This window comes from Orussus abietinus, unplaced genomic scaffold, assembly GCF_000612105.2.
Source record: "Orussus abietinus isolate OABI.00-Male unplaced genomic scaffold, Oabi_2.0 scaffold1, whole genome shotgun sequence".
Lineage (NCBI taxonomy): Eukaryota > Metazoa > Arthropoda > Insecta > Hymenoptera > Orussidae > Orussus > Orussus abietinus.
Genome location: NW_019396017.1, coordinates 3,650,632 through 3,667,708, shown reverse-complemented (window position 1 = coordinate 3,667,708; position 17,077 = coordinate 3,650,632). Strand labels below are relative to the sequence as shown.

The 17,077-nt window shown below is 45.4% G+C and overlaps 1 protein-coding gene across 1 annotated transcript in view; it reads right to left on the bottom strand.

Annotated features, from left to right (window-relative positions):
* Positions 1 to 34: 34 nt before the first annotated feature.
* The window catches only part of LOC105698013 (unconventional myosin-Ie), a 43,957-nt gene continuing 26,914 nt past the window's right edge, over positions 35 to 17,077 (bottom strand). Inside the window, exons 11-21 of the mRNA XM_012421835.1 lie at positions 4,793 to 4,963; positions 4,318 to 4,484; positions 4,003 to 4,216; positions 3,679 to 3,909; positions 3,127 to 3,411; positions 2,742 to 2,897; positions 2,487 to 2,626; positions 2,142 to 2,293; positions 1,643 to 2,062; positions 1,203 to 1,559; positions 35 to 1,131 (exon numbers count right to left, since the gene is read on the bottom strand). Coding sequence (XP_012277258.1) covers positions 1,055 to 1,131; positions 1,203 to 1,559; positions 1,643 to 2,062; positions 2,142 to 2,293; positions 2,487 to 2,626; positions 2,742 to 2,897; positions 3,127 to 3,411; positions 3,679 to 3,909; positions 4,003 to 4,216; positions 4,318 to 4,484; positions 4,793 to 4,963 — 2,370 coding nt within the window. The 3' untranslated portion in view covers positions 35 to 1,054. The remainder of the gene's footprint in view (positions 1,132 to 1,202; positions 1,560 to 1,642; positions 2,063 to 2,141; positions 2,294 to 2,486; positions 2,627 to 2,741; positions 2,898 to 3,126; positions 3,412 to 3,678; positions 3,910 to 4,002; positions 4,217 to 4,317; positions 4,485 to 4,792; positions 4,964 to 17,077) is intronic.

Below are 17,077 nucleotides of genomic sequence, written 5' to 3'. Positions count from 1 at the left end.
ATCAAAGAGCTGGGTGAAAATAATATGATCGTGATTTCTGTGCATATTCATCGTTTATTAAATGAACAAGGAGTATTTGTTTGTATTGTGGGATGGCGATATGTTACGCCCAACTTAGTGTAAGAAATTTACAGGAACAAATATCCCATCTTTAGTCAGCTAGGATGTACAAACTAATACATCCGGAATAGACGTAATACATGGTAATTAGGGTGAATAAATTATAAAACATTCTCAATAATTAACCGTGGGGCACGTTATGCTATGTCTTAAACATTGACTCCTCTATTTCGACTTTTAAATATGACGTTCGCAAGAGTTAGTCGTTTTCTTTTTTGGTATAAGCCATTGATCGTTGCTCGTATAAAGACGCAAGTAAAAGAATGACATAATTTGACTGATCTCATTTGCACCCATTACTCTTGACTAACTTACATGCTACGACTCTTTGGAATTTGTTCGATAAAATTACGCACCTATAGTGACGTAGAAATATGGATGCGGTATATCAGTGTGTATAAATTTTGGAAAATCCGTACCAAACGCTATTTTGTTCTGTACACACTTCTCTACGGATAGAAAAAAGAAAACACATCAAATATACAATATATAAAAAGACTACATTCTTGTGGTATTTCTGAATATAGAAATCCTATAAGCATGTAACAACGGTTAGAAAAAGAAAATATTTTTCCGAAACATTACAGTAGTTCGATTCTTAAACAGGTTCGAAATACATTTAGAAAAAAAAAAAGCAACGCTTCGTTGCCGTGCAATAATTAACAATAATAAGGCAACTGTAAATTGAATCGTCGAATCTTTCAGGTGACGACTGTTTTTCTTTCTTTTACATTACATTCATTGGCAGTAGGGATGCAGTTAAATGCAATCGCAGACCATTAAATTAGATGACTGAGTTTCTAGTACCCCTCTAGACGTTAATCTACTTACTACATATATACACGAGTACCAACTACCAATTAGTACTACACTCAACGTGTGACATCTTGCTCGTATTTTTGGTCAACGCATACAATGCGACTTCTCAGTACTTCTATATCTTCTCCACGTAATTTGAGGGGAAAAGTCCTGCTTTTCCTTTAAGTCTTCCATGCCACCAACCACCTTCATCTGAAATGGGAATGTAACTAAAGTATAGAAAAATATTATCTAATCGTTAAATTTACTATCGATCCACTTACGTTCCTTCAGCACCTCGATTAAGTCTCCTTCTTTGAATTCAAGCTCGTCTAGGTCTTGTGGACTGTAATCGTAGAGTGCCTTCACCTTTGGTAAACTTGGTTTCGGTGGTTTCTGACCCTGAGGCTTTCGAGCCATCGGGAGCGGTCTATTGGACTCTATTGAATTTTTATTACTACTTCCGTTGTTCTGTACGGGCTGTCCACCGCGAGCCTTGTTCTGTGCATTTGTTTGCTGACTTTTGTCGTCATTTTTGGTATAGCTATCGCCTGCGACGGGCGGTAATCTAAATCCTGTGTGTTCCGTTGGTTGCGCCGTTGGAGCTGGCTCGGAAGGTGGTGGAGGAGCTCTTAGAAGTCCTGTAAAATTCAACGATTAATTTAACGCGAGTACTCCAAAGTCTCTACAATGTTTCAAGTCATTAGGCAACCGCTGTTCCTACCTCGTGGACCTCCTCCTGGATTCGTGAACATTCCCATGACCGGCATTGATAAATTCTGCAATTTGTTCGGCTGTTTCGAGAGAGGCTTCTCTTTCTGGGCAGAAACGGTGTTATGCTGCGGCCGATTCGTTGGCAGATTTGGTCTTTCACTGGGCACCTGATTCGTGGAAAATGGATTTATTCTCTTCGGTGATTGTGGAGATAGAGTCGGCCTGTCGGTCGGGGCAGGAAACCTTGATGATGAATTCTGACTGTTTGTTGTCGACTGATTTGATATATTAGCAAATCGTTGCGACTCCAAAGATGGTCTTGGAGCAGGTCTTGTGGGGGTCTTCGTCGTTACTTCGGCCGATTGCATGATAGGACGAGATAACATTTGTCTAGCAGATGTAGAACCTAACGAGCGATTTGCGCTTGGTCCTAAAATAGAAATATAATTATTCTATTAAATTTAAGGGAATTAATTAAATCGTACTCGCGCTAAAACATTGCCACTTACTGGAAGTATTGGGTAAGCCAGGTCCGATGCTGACATTTAGCATTTTTCCACTGGGTTTTAACATCTCTTTATCGCCGTATTCTGCTTGGATAAATTTCACCTGCCGAGTACCTCCACCACCCCAACCTTCCTTCTTCACTTTAAATTCCAAACTGGCAAAATAACGAATAAACGAATTTTATTAGAAATATTTTTTTCCATGATGTCGATGCTTTTATTTTAAGGGGAAAAATAAATAGAATTTGGGGTAAGAAATAACGCTCCTTTCTTAGGCAATAAAAGCAGACGGGTCAATTTCTATTATTCACAATTTCTATTATTCACATAAACTACGTTAATACTTACTTATTACTGAACCGAATGCTTAAAGGATGTCCGGTTTCTCCAAGATAATTCTGACTCAGGACGGACAGAAACTCGGTCTTAAATACCAATTCCAGTAGACTGGCGTAATCTTCCTTGGTATGTATAATCACAAAGTCGTCCTACAATTCAATTTGCAAATTAGAACTCGCCTTCTACCGTTTCAGCAAATGATAGGAATTGGCTAGGATAAATTATTCACGTCGACTTAGACAGGTACGACACATTTACACATACCTGTAGATGGCTCAAGGAAACGTGGCTGATTTGTTCGAAGGGAAGCTTCCGTTTAACGACCTCTACGGACTTATTCTTATCAGCCCCCTTCTTAATTTGTTCTCGGCCAATAAGGTAAACGCATTTCCCGGTCACTATCAGGTCTCTGCGACACATCTGAAACCATAATTAATGATTAAATCTTTCAGTCCATGCAGGGTGCTCTTAATGAATTAAGAACACCTCCTATTGCCTTGGGCACGGATCTTTGCCTCTTCCTTCTGAATACCTTACACAGACTATCATTAAATTCTCTCTGTGCATGAACCTCGGTTCCTATCTCGTAGATTACTTCGGCCAGTTGAAAGGCAGCCGTGCTTCCTCTGTTTCCAGCGATAAGTCTTACCTTAAACCGCCTGTCGTACTTCTTCACAACTTCCGCAAAGTACACCTTCTCCCTCCGACCAATCAAGCTAATAGTTTGCGGCTTAGCATCAAGCCCGATGTAATCACCCACGAAATTCCTGTTCAGGCTCGCTCGTCTCCGTTGCTTGTGGCCGAAGAGGAGGTCGGCAACTTCCTCTTTCTGTTTCTCTTGCCGCTTCCTGGCGAAGTATTTCTTAAACGCTTTCTGTATGACTCGGGCATAGGTATTGTACTTTCGGTCCCTCGCCTCTTCCAGCATGAAGAGCTGCAGACAAATACGCATAATTAAGTTCCCCCTCAACTCCGATTTCCATGAGAAACTTCTTTGTCTGGGTGAGGGAAAGCATTCTCATGCATTCGCGTAAAGAACGCGTCTACATGGCACGGATTCCCGCACTCTCTCGAAATCGTGAAACGACTGCGCAGTGGCGTATGGCAAGGAGAATTACGTTTCTTAACCACGGGGAATGAGAAAAAAAAAAAGAAAAAAAATATGCATGATGGAGAGATTAAGTTCACTCCTGAAACTCACACTTTCCGGCGCCTTGACGAACACTTTCGACCTCCCCAATTGATATTGCGGTTTGTCGATGTGAACACTCGCCAAAATCCACTCGACTCCTTGTTTCTCGTTTCCGTTCCAGAACGGCCACGTTTCCTTCGTCAGGATAGCGTATCTGTTTAGGAATTTTGAAAACGGCCTTCTGTATGCAAAGCCTGCTCGGCGGACTCGAATATTCTCTTTCAGGCCAAGGTATTCCACCTGTAAAATTGTGCGGGGCGTATCACGATATATTGAAAATTATATTAAGGAGTAAAATTTATATATATTAAAAATGGCGTATTTTCGCGATACCTGATGCTTCACTCGAAGCTGGTCCCAATCTCGTGGCCTCTTCGTCTCGTTTGGCTTGATACATCGGATGTAATGAGGCGTGCACTTCATCAATTGACCCATCAATCGACTCGCTTGATTTCGAATCTTACTTCCGGCCGTGGTAGGTCTGGATTTCAATGTTTTGGTCTTGCTGGCTTCCGGTTCTCGAGGATACAAAGCGCGAAGCACAGGACTGATCGAGAAGGAAATGTTAGTTCGGCTTTAACGCTTTACCGCCCTCGGTAATTTTTCTTTCTCGCTTATTTAAAAAGCACCGATTACTTATTAACTTACTTCGAGCTGGTTTGCATGAGTTCGATCAGATCCAGGAATAGGACATCTCGATTTTTGTCGCAAAATCCATCCACCGAGTACGACACGACTCCGGCATAATGGAGGATTGCGAAACCATCGCTGGTATTTTGGAAATGGGCATGACTATGTGCTGCTCCAGTTAGCTTCTACGAATAAACAAGAAACAACGTGAAAAATTACAAAATGTATGGTCAGAGTTGGGTAATACTTTCGGAATGAAATTTTCCAAGCGTTATCGTTATTTCACTACCGACTGCAAAAGAAAAGACAGTATGTCCAGGATTTTATGAAACACTGGGCAACGAGTACTCTGAAATTCGGAATCCAAAATGCGAGCGAGTCGGAAAAAGTTGTTAAATTCGAACCGTGGAGGGTTCCGAACTTTAGCCTCATTTATCACCATTGTTTGGATTTTCGACAAGCTGAAAGCACTTTATTAGCCCGTTAATAATACCTTTTGTAAATCATGGTCCGCTCCCGTACTTCCTCCGTGTAAAGTTGCGCAGACATCGTCCAGGATAAGAAACAAACCGGGAGGTCTTTTGCCTTCGAGTAAGTCAACCACCACAGCATTGTTAAAATAATCTATCGGTGTCCATCTTATATCTTCGGCGACATATTCTTCCTGAAATAATCGGATGAACAATTTAACGATAAAATACGAGAAGAGCGATCGTCACGTGTCCGACGCTTTGCTTTATAAATTAATTTCGACTCTCTTTCGGTCATAATAATGAACTCGCTCTAAATCACGGTGACATTATCTTCTCGTAAGCTCTCATAATTCCCTACACGCAAACATCATGTTCAGATAGAAGACTTTCTCTCACCAGAAGTAGATAGTCCGTTATTATTAATTTCAATCCTCGGAGCTTATACGGTAGACTGGGTATCGACGAGTTCTCTATAAATGGATCCTAGTAATGGATTGCATATTGCCAGAGACGTTTCGTTGACGGTACGCATGATCGATGACAGTTTCCAATCCGTCATCGATACGTTTTAGGATCAATTGCGTATATTAACTCGAAAAAAATCCACCGGGCCGGTGACGGATTACGCACCGCGGTGCGCATAAAATTCCAAACAGAAACCGCACGAGGGAATAAAATGCAGACAGAAGTCGGCGAATAAACATTTAAACAAATTCGGGGAGGGATTTCGATCCCGTTTCGTTGAGCCAATGACCTCTGGTATCAGAGATGGATTTATTAAAATTCGTACATACACGCGTTTTCGTAATCTCTGAACAGTCGCGTCCTCGAATTTCAGCCCGCTCCGAATTGCGTTTCGGGCTGCAAACATCAAACGCAATCACCTACCGCACGAGTACCGCGGGGCAATAAATCGATCCCGATAAAAAATATAGAAATAAATAAATAAATACAATCACGGTGCACCGACCCCTGGTACTCGCCAACCGAAGCGGTACCGGACACCTGCATCGTTACTGCACCGACTCCTACATGTCGTTCCAAAGAAGGTGCACGTCTGGAGAAAGTCGTCCATAATCTCAATTTTCGCCTTTTTCTATCCTCTATCCGATAAGTGCTTCCTCCTAATTCCTGCCGCTCGTGTAAAGCAGGAAATAGCCACGGTTTGAAATATACTCTCGAATATATGACGTATGTACCTAGATAAGGAATTATTAAAAAAAAAACCACAAGTTGATAGGATGTGCCTCGTAAAAAAAAAACTCATTGAACCAATGAAATATTTTCTTAATTCCAAGAATAATTATTTCACTAGGATTGTCATAATTCCGAATAAACGTCGCAACCAATTAATTCCAGTTTATTTAAGTGAAATAATGATTATTCGGAATATCTCTTTGGAACATTGATCATTTTTTCTCAGGGTGCCCAGGTTGATTCGCATTAGTCATATCGAGGACGTTTCATTGGAGAATTTCTGCGTAACGACGAGATTTGTCTCGGTCTTGCTCTCGGAAAAAGTGCAATTGCTCGGCAGTATTTCAGGTTTAGATTCGCCAATACTTCCATGGCACGATCTCACGTATAACCTCTCGACGAGAACCCGATCGGCCGACTATGGGCCATAATCCTTGGCGTGTGTCGTGATTTATTCCGCGCTCACTCGAGGCAATAGAAGGGAAAGGCTTATTGCGATCGCGTCATTTTTCGCGTCTAGCTCGCCGTCGGTCTGCCCGGATATTTTCACCGGACTCGTTCGAGACCGGTCGGCGGGACTTTTAAATCGAAACCGCGAAACAGCGTAATCGAAGGAACTGGATTAGGCAACCGGTCGGTCATGAGTGCTCATGAAGGATTGGGAGGGGAAAACTCTATTTTGACGCGATTTCCGTAACAACTGGAGTACAAGCGAGCGAGATTGGCGGTCGACGAAGATTAAACCGAATTAGGAGGAATTAGAGGGAATTTTCGCTGAACTCGCCGACCTCCGAGTAGAACACTGCGAAATGGACCGAGTTAGGCGACGCGAGGATCGAAACGGTGAAATTCTGTTTCTATTTCATCGGATCGAGGGCGAGGCGGATAATCGGCAAGAATTCCGGAGGTAAACGTGCTCACGTGGGACGTACACATATTTTGTATCGGTACCCGAGACTTCGAAGGTACGATTTCACCGGCAAAGTTCAAGACGGTTCGGTCGGTTCGACTTCCAAGTACCAACAGCTGATTGATTCATTTCTCGGCTAAACGAGTCCGTTTACTCGGAGCTTTATTGGTGAAATCGGAGGTGAATCAAAATGATGAGACTCGGTCGGATGATTTCTTGATAATCGATGTCGATGGTCTTTAGGGCCGATCTTTAGAAGAAAGTAAATTTAATGATTTAATAATATTTGTAGGGTTTGTCGGGAGGAATAAAATAGATTTCCTACATACGTTGGGATGAGCTCGCCGAAGCGGCGAAATTGCGGTGTGAAGTCGAGCTCAAGTGGAATTTATGCAAGAGCATTGAATACGGGGTACCGATTCGATATCACTTACCCGTCGCAAATTGTTTTTCGGGGGAATTATTTCAACGTGGGAAATAATTTAACCTCCGGATACGGCTAGGTGATAAGTACTACAGTATTGCTGCAACATCATAACACCGTATATCGATCTCCTCGGTCTATTGTTTCGGTGGACACGGAACAATACATTTCCGCGGGGGTCCAGTGAAATCCCATTATTGCATCCGGTAACTCAATAGCAATTACTTGACCGGTCACTTTTTATGGACCCACGCAAGTATAAAATAAAAGCGGCTCCGGCTCCCACGGTATTAAATAAGACCATTTTACCATTGATAGGGCCATGAAATTGGTAAAGTAACGATAACGATTTAACAACCAACGGGGCCGATCAAATTCACGAATTCAAATTACGGCATACTAACCAGGGGCATTAAAAAATACAGCCTACAAAAATTCAATTACTCGGCAGGAGTAAAGAACACCCTACCCAGAAACCAAACAATTATTTCCGATTTTTGTGGGCAAGAAAATCTAGGCCTATTCCCAAATACCTTTATAACACCGCGGTTAACTAAACTCCGGTATGGTCACTAAAAGAACAACCGAAACTTTCCTCTTTACATCACGGATCTCGTGTTGTCCAAACAGGTGATTTCGTTAACAAATAATCGGAGATTTTCCCCGAGGTCGTTAGAGACCGGTCTCAGCAGCTTTTTCTGTCATCAAAACCGCGAAACGTCGCAATCGGGCCACCGATTAGGTAATTAGTGATCGTGGTCATGCATCGAAAACTAAACAAAGAAACTCCGAGAAGCCTTGAGCAACAAATAGAGGGCTATCTCGAGAAGCGATAGGTATCGCCGATTGCTTCATTGGCCATGGCACTGGTGTCCGGAAACAAAGTCTCGTAGAACCGCAAAGAGGAAGGTCCGATTAAAACGATGGAAAGGAATTAGCAGGCGCTAATAGACGCAAAGAACATCGTGACGTAACTTCTCTGTCAGGCCGATGATAAATAGAGGCTGTTCGCAACACGAAACGACCATCTTCCTCTCGATTGTAGGAGAGTGGGTGTCGTAGAGCCATTAGTCTCCCGTTGCGATTCTCTACAGGCGATATCGGTCTTATCCGGAAAATGAACATCGACGCATTGCGTCCAATTTAGATTATGGCCGAAAAAAAAAAATATCCGCCACGATGCGGTAAAGTGACGAAAGCCTCGTAACGTCGAATTACACCCTATGGTTTAAAGAAATCCGGAATTATTGCGTTTATTAAAATTAATTACCGTGTTCCCGCGTCGAGGTTTCTTGTCTCGCAAGAAATGACCGTGATGATAATTTCAAGTTAACGGACATCGAGTTTCCTCCAATTCCTCGGGAGATAAGTGCGAGGAAGGATGTATTTTACTCCGTAAATGCAGGGTGTAAACTTGTCTTTACCTCTACATTTCCAGACGGATGTAGGGCGCGGAAAGAAATATGGAGGTTGGATCGTTTTTCCATTGAGTGTCGATCCTTCCGAGCCATTGATTACGACAAGGAGACAATTTTTAATACGTTCACCAGAAGCTGTCCCGAGAGAATCGGCTTTCTCCACGTACGGATGCAGGGCTTATACTTTGACAAGAGACCGGGAGAAGTAAAGGCAGAAAAACCAATCGGTAAATTACTGCTCCACGGGACAAAGAAGAACTCGTTTCCTCCTGACCGATCTCGCGGCAATTTCTTGGGTTCCTTCCCGTGGCTCATAAATACGACGTAGTCAAATAGACCGATTCCGCTGCAATTAAAAAGAAGCAAAGTCATACGGAAAGAAAAAACCCGGCAAGAAGGGAACTCCCGTCTCTCCCATACCGAAGGTTTTAAGGTGATATGAAAGTGCCATATATCCATACCAAAAAGTCAGAACATTGATAAAACTTTTCTCCAAACTGGGTGGAAGCGCGCGATGCTGGTGAAATTTTATTTTTTCCAATAAAAATTTCTATTTATCTAGGACAAGATCGAAAAGGGCATTATTTTCGAAAAATGAAATTTCACGAGCATCGCGTTCTTCCTTAGGGCCTCCATAATCGCGTGTTTCGGATAAGTTCCAGTATGGAGAAAAGTTTTTAAAAATATTTTCAGGCTTTGACGTATTTAGAATGATCTTTTCGTATCACCTTAATATCCCGAAAATAGGTCGCAATTCGATACGTTTCATCGCGGGTGTACGAGGGCGCGAATCTTATGAAAGCCCAACGAAGCTCGTCGCGTCCTCGTCGAGCACATTCGCCCTGGCGGAAAAGATGGCCGACGAGGAGCGCGCCGGGTCGTTCCGGGACTTCCTTCCTTCCGTCGTCGCGGTTCCGCTCCGAATCGGTCTCCCCGAGGCGCGACGAGGACATCTCGTTGGGTTTGGTTCGAAAAGAGGAGGCCGAGTCGCACGGCCGCCGGCTAGGCCTTTCTGCGCGGTCTAGTTGCGCCTATTCGTCCACGCCGGGAAGTGGCACGATTTTTCTATGCCGAGCCGGGGCCAACCCAACCTTACTTTTTGCCCGGCCGACCCGTTTACCGATCGGTCTATCGACACGACAAGAGGGGAGCGAAAGACCGGCCTTTTCCCATTTTTCGTTCTCCCCTGGGCGTCCGTCTTCTTGCGCGACGCAAAAGGCGAGCGCCATTGCGGGGCGCCGAAAAGAGCAGAGAAATATTTCCTCCACTGGTCGGCCGGAGGAAATTAGCAAAGCGCCGGAGAAAGCGAGGATTAGAGCCCGAAAGAAAATCCAGAAGACTGGTCTAGCTCTTGTTTCGAGGCTCAATGGCGACCCGGAGCGACGCCTCCTCGAAACCGGAGCAACGCCCGGCGTTTCGGCTCGGTGAAAGTCTTCCTCCTGTCCTTGGCTCTCGTTTTTTAGGGAGAGCCACGGATATCCGGAGGTACAGACCGGCAAATGGGAACGCGTGAAAAGCAAGCGTTATTTCTAGACCGTACCGGGGTGTTCTTAGGTCGGCACTTGGAACTTCCTTCCCCGATTCTCTGGAGTGGCGGCTCAGAAAGTAACGCGCTACGCTCCACTCTGGAGTTTCAGAATCGGGCTCTTCCGTTTCTCGAGGTTTCGGCCACCTGCTCTAATCGTCGATACTTCCATCGAAGCCGGCGCGAAGAAGTCCGGGGAAAAGGTTTACGATGCTCCTTTCTGCTCGATGAATTACCACTAAGCGCCGCAAGTACGATTTTTAGAGCCGACTGTTATGCCGCACCAAAAAGTCGAGAACCCGCAACGATCCTTTCCTGTATTCTTTCCGATTCGAAAGTGGAGACCGAATCGCCACCACTCGTGACCGTAAACGATAAGGGGCGCTTTCTTGTCGGATATTACCATATCTGGCGGGATTTGTTCGTGAACAATAATTGCATCCCGTGCATCCCCGTTCGACCGTAAATGAGAAAATCAGAAAATCGGTATTCCGGGATCACTTTCCCCAGTTTGCTGGTAAAAGTAACGCGAGGCATCGGAAATACTATTCCTTACGGGGGACAAATTAGCTTCAGGTGTAATTACCGTGCGATCTAAATTTTTTATTTTTATTCCGACGAACGGGCTTTTTATGCGCGCCCGCCAATGTCGCACATGGTCTGCCTTGGATTTTATCGTTGTTCCCATGTACCTTGGTCAATCACGGTTTACTTCTACGTGTCAATATTTTATTCTATTTATCCGCGGTCGTGTCTACGGTTACTCGAGAAGCGGACATTGAATCGATCTCGCGGCGCCGACCGATATTGAATTATTAATCTTGAGCCGATCCACCTAGATCCTAGTAAACCCAATTCGTCGATTAAAAAACCTGGTCTCACTTTCAGAAACGAAGGAAACTGGGATCATTTTAAGTAAGAAATCCGGGGACTTTCGTTTCGTCCCCCTCCCTGGCTCCGCAAAGCAATCGAAGAAAAGTTCGGTAAAACATCGTAGAAAGCAACGGAAACGTTCTTACCCAGGCGATGATCTCGAGCTTAGAAATTGACGGAAGAAAATCTTCGGCAACTGGCAGGACGGATTTGTAGATAGCGTGAGATTTATCTCGGGGAAAAGTAGAAACCATCCAAAACGAAAAAAGGAAATCTCCCTCTTCGATTATCCCCCCCACGACTGATCGTCAATTGCCACGCCGGGCTTACCGAAATTGAATAATTGGTGCCAACCGTAATGAACCCTCAGACGCATAATTAAATTCTTACTCTCTTCCGGGAAGACGACATATGACACAGGGAAATATTTTCACTCATCCCGTAGCTTGCGCAATCCCGAGAGGACGGGAGTACTCGTGGGGCGCAATTGGACACACCTCGTTACATCAGGAGACGAAAGGGTGCTTCTTAAGGGCGGAATGATAATACGGACAGGGTCAAAGGAATTCCTCAAGTGCGAGTTGAAGTCGTAAGGCGACCTGGCACTTCTTTGAAGTGCCGGGTTAACGGGTGCGTTACCATCGGCGTACATATTTATCTGGGATCGCGTTAACGAAGGAAGAGCCGACTAATTGGAGTAAAGAGACATCGAGACGAGGCGGCCATGAGAAGCGGGCCCATTGTGGGGCGACCCGACATTTTCTGGGTTAATGGCTGCGGAGATCGAGAGGCCGCGTCTTCCGATCCTCTTGTTTCCCCCAATTCACGAGATTCGGGTCTAAAAAGAGACGGACGGGGCATAGGGCGAGATTTTAACCGAGGGGACCAAAACTCGAGCCGAGACCAGGAACGCCGCGAAAGATGGACGGACTCGGTTAATCCCACGACCCATGGCCGCGGTCTTCGAGTTCCTGGCCTTTTTAACGAATCACGGGAGAGTTGGGAAGAAAAAAATTCCTCCCCACTAGGGGAAGAGAGATGGAAAGATTACTCCTAGAGATGGGATTTCTCGCGACGGTAACGGTAACGCCGGTTTCCTTACCTTTCAAGATTTTGACCGTCTCGTGGAATTACGCCGAAGAGGCGCGCCTAGCTAATCGCACTCGGGCGCTAATGGCCACTTTATTCTACTACGCTACGTTAACAACGAAATCGTTCTTGCGCTATTCCGCTGAAAAGTGCGCGCCTCGGCGCGGAAAATGTGGCCGGTGCAAGTGAAACATTAATTGTGCTAGCACATTTATAGTAACGGTACAGATCTGCGGCACTAACCCGTAACGGTGACACGATTCTCCACTAATTTTTCCGCAAGATTAAGCTCATAGAGTTTAGTCCGGGGTGATCTGGAGAATTGTTCGGCAAGATCCAATGTTTTTATTTATAAAAAAAATTACCCAAAGGTCGCCCTGGATTTTACCCTGGATTTAATTCGGCGTCACGTGGCGAGTTTCTCGTTTTAGGGTACCGGTATTATAAAACGACGTCTCCTGTCAACATTTCGAGTCCCTTTTATTAGAAAATCGCGCCATTACCCGGTATAAAGATCCAAGCCAATTAGCCGGGGTTTTTTCCCAGCAGCCGTTCGCGACGTCTAGCGTCAAACGTCGTCGGATTTCATTCCCTTTACACTCGCATTTCATGGCGAGCAATTGAATGGGATCGGCCCGTGGATTCGTCGAATAGAAATCAGAACCCGGGGGAGTCTTCGATAATGGGATCTCGGGAGAAAAGTCATCCTCGGCTGTCGGACGAGAACACAAGAGCCGACCTCGCGAAGGGCGGTGCGTGCAAACGATCGACACAATCGGCCGATTTGCAATCACTTCCGGTACGGGGGTGATTCCTCAAAGCTTTGAATAGCCGTTAGCGTAATATCGAAACGAGCAGGAGGTAAAGAGAGTTGTTAAGTCGTCGGAACGATCCGCCGATTCGCGGGATCCGCGAGATGAGATCGAGGGCATCCGCATCCGCCGCTTGCCTATCACTTATCAGCGACTAAACGCGATCCGACCCCGAGATATATCGACGCCGATTTATTATAGGATCTGCCGACACTTACCAGTAACGAATAACCGGAATCGCGCATAAGTTCGGCCTGAAATATTGACTAATAATGTCGACGGCGAAGACGAGCTCGGCGGGCATGTAATCGACTGCCGGGAATTTCGGGGTAATTCAGGGTTATCGGATACGCATCACCGCGAACCGATTACCTCGATGCGTGTCAAGCGGACCAGGGAAATTGAAAAATTTCAATCATGGGCCGATATCTCCTCGAATTATACGGGAGGTGGTATATGATACATGATGAATAATAAACAAGAGAGAGGTGCGCGCGTCATTGCCGGCGACGCTGTTACGGAAATATCGCGATATCCGGTGTATTAAGTGATAAGCGGAAACGGTGTCGAATGATGCGCGTTTGCCGGGAAATCATCGGGGAGCCGCGGAAAATGCGGATCCTCCAAAGAAGGAGAGAAACGACGAGCGACGCCGTTGCCCGACACGTGGGGCCATTTTGTGATATTTTCTTATTTACTTATATTTTATTTTCCGGCAGATAAAGAGTGGGGAAAAAATCTCGACACATTGTTCGGATAAAAACGAGCGGTTTCGGGCAGGCACGATTCGGGGGGCTAGGGAGAAGGATGCCTATAAAAATTGAAGGAAACAAGCGCCCGCCTCTGTTTGGCAAGATCGAATGTAAATACTCTTGGCACGTCTCGGTTTTATTTCCCGAGCCCGGCCTTTGGCAGATCTTCAGTGACAGCCGCGATCGGTCTTGGCAATCGGTACAATATATCTCATTTGCTGCAGGATTTGCGGAATAAAACCCGGAAATCAGGCGGGAGGAAAAACGGACCCGTCCACGTGGGGAGGGCTGGAAATTAATCAAAGAGCCGATCGCTCGGCATAGCAGAAACCGCTCGTTAAACGCCGCGGAAGCAATCTCCCCGGATCTATCCTTTCCAACGTTTTCCCCGACTCCTGCGACCGCGAAAGGACTAAACCCCCATTTCCCACAGTCAAATTAGCCCCGAGTATAATAAGACGCGAGTGCGCACCGCGGACAATCGCGGAAAAGCAATGCGGTTTGTTTGCGGAGGCATGCCATCGGCATAGGCCCTCCTTGTACCTATCCATTAACTCGACTTATCTATTCGTTCCTCCTCTGCATAAAATAATTGACAGGGGTTGCAAAAAAAAAAATTAGTTAGAATTACCGTCTACAGAGCGAGGGTGGTAGGAAGAATTCCAATGACATTTCCAATGTGGATTGAATTCCCGAAGTTCTACCTTGTAAGAGCACGATCCAGCCGAGATCCGAGTTCTGGCTAAACAAATTATTTAGCTCCAATGGAAACCTCGTTAGTTCCGGTCAAACTTTCGTCATTATAACTAACACTAATTTCCCCCTGTTTCCTTGTCAATTAACGAGGGAATTCCCCCGGCAGGAAGAATTCCTTGCGTATTCCTTTATCATTGAGCCAGGGGGGACTTACCGTAACTTTTAACGCCACTTCCTCCCGTGTCTCTCGGAGCATGTAATAATCACATACCTCCATCTTTTTCCAGCTCCCCCTCTCTCTCTAAAAATGAGCATACGATCCGGTAGTCCCCGAACAATGAACAATGCATCGCGATATCCCCCCCGTTCCCTCGTTTAACTGCATTACTAAGAGGTAACTCTAAATCGAGACGCCCTACTTCGTCGGTTGACATGTCAATCCTTTATTTAGACGTCATGGGAGCTCGCCATTCCGTCCGCGACGCTTTCCGATCGGTTCCTTCCCCATAAAAAAATTACCCCGAGGTTCCACGGACATGTCGATCCCCGTTGATCGACAAAGATCCACGGGAGAAATCCTCGTCCATTTTAATTTCTAACAAAAACGTGGGTAACGATCGTCCCAGCCAATGGTGTTTATTTTCACCTCTCTTCGCCATGGTCCTTTAATTATCGTTCTCGGGGAAAAAGAAAGGTGGCCATCAGGAAACCGGGCGGAAATCTCGATCGCGACCGGAAGAAATTAGTCACGGGATCTGAGAAAGGTCGCGAAAGAAACTCTCCTCCACTTTCCCAATTCTTTGTCACCGAGGAGAAATTAACCCGCGTTGGCTGCTATTTTTCAGGCTGAGCGGTCTCGTGCTAACGCCCGAGAGGGCTTCGGGACAATTATACTTAAGGTCCATTACTCGATTAGGATACGACCTGGCTAGAAAGTCCGGACATGGATGAATGTACGTGCCGTCACTTTCTTCGTTAAGTAACCGCGTTTAATATAGCACGCGTGTTATATTCGTACGTGACGGCGATGCAAATCCGCGATAGCCGTACGTTGTCCCAGTTATGATAAAGACATTTCTCGAGCGAGCCGTAAGGAATCGCGATGTACTTTCGACGACAGTAATGTCGTGGAAAGACGTACCCCCTCTGTACCCGGGGCTTCGTATTCTCCTCACGAAGGCTTGTAAGAGTACACCGGCGAAATTCAGTGCATCGCTTATGGTGGAGTAACAGTTGCGCCGGTAGCAATGAGCGTTAGCTGCATGTCGTCCCATGGATTTACTGGAAACGTAAAATGGAGATCCGCGGTGATTCCGCGCGATATCTCCTCGCGGTATCGCGAAGGTGCAGCTACGCCCGGTGACTGCGAGGAATATGCAAATTAACGCGCCGATAATGCGAGTAAACGTCATTTTTCGCGGGGAATGCAACTAAACGGGTATCCTGTCTCTTCGATTCCGTGCAATGATCGAAAGTCGCCGCTCGGATTCCTGGGATGGGATTTTTATACGATTTTTTATTCCAGGGGAAGCGAGTGATACAATACGGACGTCGGTATCTCGGAGCACTTAAGGGCGCCGGTGGAGGGAGAAAAAAAAATTGTAGAAAGTGCTGCTTTATTAAATTAGATCTTGCGGTATCGTTAAGCGTCTTCTGGAGATCGGTCCTCGTATCGGCGTTGCATTTTGACGTCTATTTATTCCGACCTTAGGCAATGAGAAATGGCCGTACATGTGCTCTAATTTCTTCAGGCATGTAAGACATTCCCGATGCAAAGCTCTCAAGGAAAATCACTTGCGGGTATTTATTCTCGAGAGAAGGCACGATACCGGGTGGAGGTCGGTATCTGCAATCGTTTAAGAATCGTTGCCGAACGGGAAAAACCGTGAGAAAATCTACGGTCGCTCAATGTCATTTATCACAGTCGTTGTACAACGATAACCGTCGCATAATGTCTAACTCGCAATAATCTGCGATTTATTTCTAAATAAAAAAAAACTATGTCACTTCTTGCGAATTTTCGAATTGCAAGTTGCAATTGAACGTCACTTTTGATTATAGCAAATTTTACAGTACAGAGGCGTGCCGAGTCTCGTTAAAAGTGAGAACCATAACTACCATTCGCGCATGGGTACCTCTTTTTTTTTTCCCAAAAAACAGTTCCTCGCATATTGCAAACGCGAGCTTCGACCGAATTCCGGGATCCCGGAACTCTCCCATCCTGCTAAAAAAGTCCGAAAATACGGAATAAGCCCACGGTAAACTGCGGCTTCGAAAAGTTACCTTGCTAATACCAGGAGTCGATTTTCCAGACGAACAAGCTCAAACGTTACTCTCGCAAGTTTTCCGTAATCTAATTTCCCGGAAAAGAAATTTTTTAAATCCACAAAACCGCGAGTACCAAATTTGTCACAATTCCCCACACCACTACCCTGCACCAAGGAGGAGATAAAAATGAATTTCGGATGATTCGTCCGAAATATACAATTTCGAAAAGGAACCGCGCATCAACATTTCCACTCCCCGTCCAATTTTCCCACAGTCCGCGCTTCGCCGCATTGTTAATTTTTCCCGAAAACCCATAAAAACGCTCGCCCATTATATTCACC